This window comes from Oncorhynchus kisutch, linkage group LG4, assembly GCF_002021735.2.
Source record: "Oncorhynchus kisutch isolate 150728-3 linkage group LG4, Okis_V2, whole genome shotgun sequence".
NCBI lineage: Eukaryota > Metazoa > Chordata > Actinopteri > Salmoniformes > Salmonidae > Oncorhynchus > Oncorhynchus kisutch.
In genome coordinates this window covers 77,241,768-77,251,449 of record NC_034177.2, presented here as the reverse complement: position 1 = coordinate 77,251,449, position 9,682 = coordinate 77,241,768, and the positions used below count along the sequence as shown (strand labels likewise).

At 39.5% G+C, this 9,682-nt stretch overlaps 1 protein-coding gene across 1 annotated transcript in view; it reads right to left on the bottom strand.

Annotated features, from left to right (window-relative positions):
- Positions 1–156: 156 nt before the first annotated feature.
- Positions 157–9,682, bottom strand: part of LOC109888816 (inactive phospholipase D5) — a 58,592-nt gene continuing 49,066 nt past the window's right edge. Inside the window, exons 8-10 of the mRNA XM_020479993.2 lie at positions 9,042–9,207; positions 5,985–6,075; positions 157–5,787 (exon numbers count right to left, since the gene is read on the bottom strand). Coding sequence (XP_020335582.1) covers positions 5,513–5,787; positions 5,985–6,075; positions 9,042–9,207 — 532 coding nt within the window. The 3' untranslated portion in view covers positions 157–5,512. The remainder of the gene's footprint in view (positions 5,788–5,984; positions 6,076–9,041; positions 9,208–9,682) is intronic.

Genomic DNA, 9,682 nt, shown 5'->3' with positions numbered 1-9,682 from the left:
TAGGATTAATTAGTTCACAGGTTAAACCACCACAGTTTAAATATCACGTAATCTGAAATGGATAGTCACTAAAGCGCGTAGACCTACCTGAATTTGGTTAGTTACCGGGGTTTGGACTGGACATGTCCAGTAGCCTCTGAATAAAACTACAATACATACATACCAGATTTTTTTTTATTAAGAGAAAACATTAAATGTATCAATTCGATATAGGCATCAAGGTTATACAATAAATATACACTATTTTTGTATTTTGAAATATATATTGTTAAAATAAGGCTGTCTATTGTACTTTAATCCTACAGTTCATAAAGACAGGGCATGCAACAGTGGGCATGCCAAAATTAAGCAAAAAAAGTATGTTGTATTATGCATGAGAACATATTTGTAAGGCATGACTTACTCTGCTTATTTGTACATTTGGAAACAGAGATGGTGTAATGTACACTGAACAAAAATATAAATGCAACATAAAGTGTTGGTCCCATGTTTCATAAGCTGACATTTTCCATATGCACAAAAATATTATTTCTCAAAAAAGGCCACTCTAAAATGTGCAGTTATATCACACAACACTATGCCACAAATGTGTCAAGTTTTGAATGAACGTGCAGTTGGGATGCTGACTTCAGGAATGTTCACCAGAGCTGTTGCCACATAATTGAATGTTAATTTCTCTACCATAAACTGCCCTCATGTCATTTTATAGAATTTGGCAGTACGTCCAATATGCCTCAAAACCGGAGACCACGTGTATGGCATCATGTTGGTGAGCGGTTTTCTGATGTCAACGTTGTGAACAGAGTGCCCCATGGTGGCGGTGGGGTTATGGTATGAGCAGGCATAAGCTATGGACAACGAACACAATTGCATTTATCGATGGCAATTTGAATGCACAGAGATACCGTGACGAGATCCTGAGGCTATTTATCTGCCGCCATTACCTCGTATTTCAGCATGATAATGCACTGCCCCATGTCACAAGAATCTGTACACAATTCCTGGAAGCTGAAAATGTCTCAGTTCTTCCATGGACTGAATACTCGCCAGACATGTCACCCATTGAGCATGTTTGGGATGCTCTGGTTTGACATGTACGACAGCATGTTCCAGCTCCCGACAATATCCAAGAACTTCGCACAGCCATTAGAGGGGTGGGACAACTTTGCACATGCCACAATCAAATGGTGGTCACACCAGATACTGACTGGCTTTCTGATCCTATCATCTTTTTTAATGTATCTGTGACCAACAGATGCATATCTGTATTCCCAGTCACATGAAATCCATAGATTAGGGCCTAATGCATTTATTTAAATTGACTGATTTCTGTATATGAACTGTAAACTCAGTAAAATTACATGTTGCGTTTTATATTTTTGTTAAGTATATAATTAACTGGTGGGACATATTGTCCTCCAGAGGGCAGTCATTGTACTGTAATAGTATCGAAATGAATGGTCATGTTTGAGAGCATCAAAACCGCAATGTATTATGGGTCAATTGTGACTGACTGAAACAAATAATGAGCAGCTATTTACAATGCAAGGTGATTTGTAGAACAGGCAGTCGCCTGCACTGTCGGCTGCAATGTCGAACCAGCCCAATCAATGTCTTCAACACAGGAGTTTGGTGGCACCTTAATTGGGGAGGACGGGCTCGTGGCAATGGCTGGAGCAGAATGAGTGGAATGGTATCAAATACATCAAACACATGGTTTGATGCCATTCCATTTGCTCTATTCCAGACATTATTATGAGCCATCTTCCCCTCAGCAGCCTCCACTGGTCTTCCATGTGTTGTGATGCAATGTGCTTTTAAATTAACTGTAAATCACCTTGACCACAGTGGTATCCTTCAAGCTATTATTACAATCATACCTTTTAAATGAATTAATTTACCATTCAGTAGTAGCGTATGACATGTTTGCCTACTGTGGATGTACAAATCTAATCTAACATTTTGAAAAACTACACAGGAGACTATTCTAATAAAATGTAGGCTGTCTGTCTAATGCGCAAGTGATGATGAGGACTAAGACTATTCATTAATCTTTACTTTGTATTCAGACATCTTTTGTGCTTGTTTGCAGGTGAGAGAAATAATCTTTCCTTAAACAAACTCTAGGTGGCAACAGTGAATCAGGGACAGTTTATACTGTAGGTTGTATCTGGGACACACCCACATTTGGTTTGCTCTGATCTGTTATGAATGGGTTCGATGTATAGGTTAGGAAATGTTTATCCCAGAATTGCTACATCAAGAGCAATACAGTGACTGAAGGTTTGCCAGCAATTGAATAAGAAAATATGTTTCTTGTGCAGTGACAAAGTGCATTCCTAAACAGATCATTGACAGTCACTATTGATGCACTTGTAAAACAATATATAAAGTAGCCTACTCTGGACTGTTGCACCAACAGCAGTCCTATGCCTTTGACTACCTCTTTATGACATGAGGACATAAAAGTAACTGCCAAAATAAAGGAAACACTTGAGTAAATGAGGGATGCAAAGTATATATATTGAAAGCAGGTTCATTCCACACAGGTGTGGTTCATGGGTTAATTAAGCAATTAAAACATCCCATCATGCTTAAGGTCATGTATACAAATGCCCAGTTGCCCATTACTTTGACTACCATGGCTAGAAGAGATATCTGTGCCTTTGAAAGAGGGGTCTCAAAGGAGCATAGGGGGTTTAAAGGGTGTGTGTGTCTCAGTCATCAGATCTCAACCCAATTGAACACTTATGGGAGATTCTGGAGCGGTGCCTGAGACAGCGTTTTCCACCACCATCAACAAAAAAACGAATGATTGAATTTCTCGTGGAAGAATGGTGTTGCATCCCTCCAATAGTTGCAGACACATGTCGAATCGATGCCAAGGCTCATTGACGCTGTTCTGGCGGCCTGTGGTGGCCCAACGCCCTATTAAGACACTGATGTTTCCTATATTTTGGCAGTTACCTGTAGTTAAAGGGTAAGTTGTTGTACAGATATTTACTGTCAGATTAAGAACATTGTCTGCCATAAGAGCAGTGTACATCATAGATGTGTTAATGCTACATTTATGTACTGGTTAACGCTGACAAACGTATTAATTTTTTCAATTTACTATTCATATTTTTCTTGTATCAGAATATGATATAACAGAACCCCAGTTATAAAATAATGTGTGAAGGGAACCACCTGTAAACATGGAGAAAGTATTCTCCCATTATATTACCATGAAAAGACAGATGAAACAGAATTAATAGAAGTGTAATGCCAATCAAACACCACAGATAGGCCTATTACATACAGTATTTAGTCATTGGAGTGACATGTTCATAAAAAGGTGTTGACAACTCCTGTAGTTGATCATCTTTGATATTCCGGCGCAAAGTGTATCATGCGTGTGGTGTAAAGAGTTGCTGTGGTTACTTTCTCTGCCGGTGTTAAGTCCAATGCATAAGGTCTTATTTCAAAACATGTCCTAGGGGGAACTGGAAATGGTGTTTAGCAGTCTTTAAAAAGTCATGCTATTGATCTTACTGACTGAAATAGCCTCCAATTGTTTACAATATCTGTTCAATAAGTCAACATCTGTTTTTAAAGAGAGCTACAGTTGTCCCACTGGTTCAACACCCTTTTCCAGTTATACCTAATAAACCTAATTATTCACGAATACCTTGGGAATCTAGGACCAATATTCCATTAGGTAAAATCATTGTCTTGTAATTTTACCAAACAAATGCCAGGGATGGGTAACTTTGATGAGGGTGGGGGCCACAACAAAGCTAAACTCATCATAGGGGGCAGCAGTGGCTCACGGGTCTGTGTACCCACATCCATACTCACACATGCAATCAGAGCCTTTTGGGGGCCATTAAGTGGAAGTTATACGTTTCAGAGTTAATTTCCTGCAATTCTATACATATTTATTTATTTTTATTTTACCTTTATTTAACCAGGCAAGTCAGTTAAGAACAAATTCTTATTTTTAATGACGGCCTGGGAACAGTGGGTTAACTGCCTGTTCAGGGGCAGAACGACAGATTTGTACCTTGTCAGCTCGGGGGTTTGAACTCACAACCTTCCGGTTACTAGTCCAACGCTCTAACCACTAGGCTACCCTGCCGCCCCATTTGCCATGAGGCGGAGAAGATTTCTCAATTTTATAACTAATTTCATGCAATTCTACTAATTTTGTCATGGGGTGGAGAGAAAGGTTTGCAGTTTTTAATATGATGTGACTAACAACATCAATGGAGGCCCCCCAAATCGGTAATTCAACCATGATTACTAAAAGTTTAGATAACTGGCCGCAGGACTAACTTACAATCACAGTTGTTTTTGCTGACATGGGCTAAATGAGTGACTGACATAACGAGAGAAACTGCTGATGCACAACTACATTTCAAAATGTCACCTTGTGTATTATACTATTCTAACTCAACAGTAAGTTGAGACCCTGACAGATCTTTTGTTTTAAGGCTTTGAAAATTGATCCGTGGGCCTACAAAAGGGGGGCCGCCAGTTGCCCATCCTTGTCTTAGACCTTAAAAGGGCAGCTCAGCTCCTTCCAATGTTAGTATGCTATTGACCGCTGCAGTTGGTTTTCGTTTTAACCTATGCATAAGACCAGGGTATGATAGCATATCCATTACAAACTAAGTACTGTCCAGGGACATGGTGGTTTCAACACTTTTCAGGAAGCAAGACGCTCAAAAAATAATTAATAATATATACATTTTTGATCATGTTAAAAACATAACAGCCCTAAAGCTCTATCACAGGTTAAATATCTAGTTGTACCCTATTGAGTGTTTCCAACAAAGAAAATATACAGAATAGAAGACATCAACTTTTACTTAAAATTGGATGCTGGAAATTGAGTCAAGATTCTGAGATCAACCCCAGTCAGTTTACATTCTGGTTTAGACCAAAACAGAATTTTAGACATGATACCAAAATAGATGAATGCCAATGGGGCATAATTGTCTTTACTCTGCAACAATAAACATCAAATAGATGTCTTTATCTTAGGAGTCAGGTGAGGTTTCTGGCATTCCTATTTTCCCCATTAGTTTCATTTGATCAGCTGGCCCCAGTTCATTTGGTCGAGGTTGGAGGTATGCTGCACTTTGTAAATGAAAATTGAAGACACACCAGGTAAACACCTTTTGGAGTATAGATTGTATAGGATATCTCCACACTACTGTCCATGCAGCTCCAACCTGCTTGGGCCAGAGAGGGTTTTAAAGGGTTGTGATGAATGATGTCATTATTGGCTAAATGGATTTAACGATGAACTATATTTACTGAGGTTCAGCATTCAATAGAAAATCAATTTATTTGATCAGTTCCCTTCCCATGAATGTCTTCTGTAAGAAACAGTCAGGATGAAATAAGCAGAAGGTTGCCCTCCAAGTCCTATATTACGTCTACAGTGTCCGATTTCAGTATTAAACTGTTATTTTTCTCTTAAAGCCTGCATAAATCAGTCTTGTAACGCACCACGTCTTCGGATTCACAGGGAGCCATTGGGACTCTCCTTACTCCCATTGCGCTCTGTTGGTTGAGCGATTTTGAGATGTGCCAGTTGGTTGAGCTGGTGCTTGTTGCAGACTGGGATCTTGTTAGCCTGCAGGCTCTTGGTGTGGCGTGAATACCAGTCCCGCTCGAACGTAGCCCTCACCTGTTCCACCAACGTTGAGTTCTTCTCTTTCATCCCCTCCGCCTGATTGATCACCAAGCCTGCTCCAGCGTTGAACGTAAACTCATTCCCCACCCAGTCAAAGTTGCCTGTGGGACAACAGACACCCGTCAAAACCGTTAATCAGAAATATAGATTCAAAGGTACTAGCCAAATAGTCAACCCACCTCACAAGCAAACTAATCAAGCCACCAACCAGTAGCTAGACCAATAATTGAATTTAAAAAAATAAAAAACATTTGCAAAATAGTTATTACTCATCTGAAATGAATGCAAGTGAACTCACCTATGTACACAGCACTGTCTGTCACCATTAATCTGTTATGGTTGATTCCCTGTAGCGTGCCATCTCTCTGCTCCCTGGGGCTGAAGAACTTCTGCACAAAACACACAAGGACTGGCTTAGCAGTAGTGATTAATGAATACATTTTACATGACGTACAGTAGAGATGAATACATTTTACATGACCTACAGTAGGTTTGCAGGTACAGTAGAGATTAATACATTTTACATGATGTACAGTAGAGATGAATACATTTTACATGACCTACAGTAGGTTTGCAGGTACAGTAGAGATGAATACATTTTACATGACCTACAGTAGGTTTGCAGGTACAGTAGAGATGAATACATTTTACATGACCTACAGTAGGTTTGCAGGTACAGTAGAGATGAATACATTTTACATGACCTACAGTAGGTTTGCAGGTACAGTAGAGATGAATACATTTTACATGGCCTACAGTAGGTTTGCAGGTACAGTAGAGATGAATACATGACCTACTATAGAGATGATTAAATACAGTGCACTGCAAAAGTATTGGGATAGTGACACAATTTTTGTTTTGGCTCTGTACTACAGCACGTTTTGATTATTTTGTGACCGGTAGAAAGGAATGTCAAATAATGTAGTGTTTTTTTGGAGTCACTTTTATTGTAAATAAGAATAGAACATGTTTTTGAACACTTCTACATTAATGTGGATGCTACCATGATTACGGATAGTCCTGAATAATGATGAGTGAGAAAGTTAGACGCACAAATATCATACCCCCCAAACATTTTTTTCGTAATGGTGAGAGGTTAGCATGTCATGGTGGTATGATATTTGTGTGACTAACTTTCTCACTTATAATTATTCATGATTAATTCAGGACTATCGGTATTCATGGTAGCATCCATATTAATGTAGAGATTTATAGAACAGGGGCGCAACTTTCACTGGGGACAGGGGGGAACATGTCCCCCCCTCATTCTGAAATTGCATTTTTGTGCCACCTAGTTTTATCATTGAAATGTGATACAATGGAAAGGGGGATATCTAGTCAGTTGTACAACTGAATGCATCTTCCGCATTTAACCCAACCCCTCTGAATCAAATCAGGCAACGGTGTGCTTTAGGACCATGCGGACGCCTCTGAGCAGTCGGGTAGGCTGTTTGGAGTGTTTATCCCGAGAGGATAAAAAAATATATACAGTACCAGTCAAAAGTTTGGACACACCTACTCAATCAAGGGTTTTTATTTTATTTAGACTATTTTCTACATTGTAGAATAATAGTGAAGACATCAACACTATGAAATAACACATATGGAATCATGTAGTAACCAAAGAAGTGTTAAACAAATCAAAATATATCTTAGATTCGTCAAAGTAGCCACCCTTTGACCTTGATGACAGCTTTAAACACTCTTGGCATTCTCTCAACCAGCTTCACCTGGAATGCTTTTCCAACAGTCTTGAAGGACTTCCCACATATGCTGAGCACTTGTTGGCTGCTTTTCCTTCCCTCTGCAGTCCAACTCATCCCAAACCATCTCAATTGGGTTGAGGTCAGGTGATTGTGGAGGCCAGGTCATCTGATGCAGCACTCCATCACTCTCCTTCTTGATCAAATAGCCCTTACACAGCCTGGAGGTGTGTTGGGTCATTGTCCTTTTTTAAAGCCAAATGATAGTCCCAATAAGTGGAATCATGATGGCATGGCATATCGGTGTAAAATGCTGGCTGTTAGCAATGCTGGTTAAGTGTGCCTTGAATTCGAAATAAATCAGTGTCACCAGCAAAGCACCCCCACACCATCACACCTCTGCTTCACGGTGGGAACCACACATGCAGAGATCATCCGTTCACCTACTCTGCGTCTTACAAAGACACGGCGGTTGGACTCATCAGACCGAAGGACAGATTCCCACCGGTCTAATGTCCATTTATCCTCTGCAGCAGAGGTAAATCTGGGTCTTCCTTTCCTGGGGCGGTTCTCATGAGTGCTTGATGGTTTTTGCGACTGCACTTGAAGAAACTTTCAAAGTTCTTGACATTTTCCACCCTGACTGACATTCACATCTTAAAGCAATTATGAACTTTAATGTATCATTGCTTATTTCAGCTGTTCTTACCATAATATCAAATCACATTTTATTTCTCACATGTGCCGAATACAACAGGTACAGTGAAATGCTTCCTTACCAACAATGCAGTTCAGAAAAAAAGAAGAGGAAAAAAAAGAACAAAGTAACAAATAATTAAAGAGTAGCAATAAAATAACAATATGGACTTGGTCTTTTACCAGATAGGGCTATCTTCTGTATACCACCCCTACCTTCCACAAATTAACTTTTAACAACGCACACCTGTTCATTGAAATGCCTTCCAGGGTACTACCTCATGAAGCTGGTTGAGAGAATGCCAAGAGTGTGCAAATCTGTCATCAAGGCAAAGGGTAGCCACTTTAAAGAATCTCAAATATAAAATATATTTTGATTTCACTTTTTTTTGTCCCTCCCACTTCTAAAACCAAAGATGCTCCCCTGGTTAAGAAACATATTATATTCTTATTTACAATTAAAGTGACTCCAAAATGATACAATACATTACTTACCATTCATTTCTATTGGGCACAAAATAATCTTTAACACAACCAAAACAAACAGCAAATGCCTCCAACAAGTTTTGTAGAGTCACAAGCTTTATGTAATCATTGCAAGTTAGGAATATGGTACCAAATACTAAACTTTTGACTACTTTAATACACACAAGTTAATTGGGGGGGGGGGACTATGTACAAAAAGTCCTGTAATTTCTAAACGGTTCACCTGATATGGATGAAAATGCCTTCTAATTAAAGCTTACAGTCTGCACTTTAACCTCAGTCATTGTATCATTCAAATCCAAAGTGGTGGAGTATAGATTAAACAAATAAAATAAAAATGTATAATTGTCCCAATACTTTTGTAGCTCACTGTATGTATAATGAGCCTGGTAAAGTAGCTATGATGATTCTGTATAACATCAGTTTGTATCCAGGTAATGAGGATGTAGGCATGTGGTGTCCACACTCACAGCCTCCATTGAACAGTTGGCCAGCTCCATGCACAGGGTCTTCAGGGACCACACAAAGTTAAAGGTCAGGGGATGCGTCTGCTCCCAGCAGCTTACTAGCAGACGCACTTCGATGTTCCTCAGGATCAAGGCCTCCCGAAGCATCCCGTCTATACGTGACCAGTATCTGCCAAGGTAGCAAAGAGTTACACACTAATCTGTTTGGTAATTACAGGTCATTATACACAGTTACATCCTATCGGTTTCATTCTATCAGTTGTCATTGTATTGTATAAATGGGCGAACAATACAACACTAACAATAAGGTGATCAGGTGCTGTCAGTATCAACAATAAGGTGATCAGGTGCTGTCAGTGTCAACAATAAGGTGATCAGGTGTTGTCAGTGTCAACAATAAGGTGATCAGGTGCTGTCAGTGTCAACAATAAGGTGATCAGGTGTTGTCAGTATCAACAATAAGGTGATCAGGTGCTGTCAGTATCAACAATAAGGTGATCAGGTGCTGTCTGTATCAATAATAAGGTGATCAGGTGCTGTCAGTGTCAATAAGGTGATCAGGTGCTGTCAGTGTCAACAATAAGGTGATCAGGTGCTGTCAGTCTCAACAATAAGGTGATCAGGTGCTGTCAGTATCAACAAAT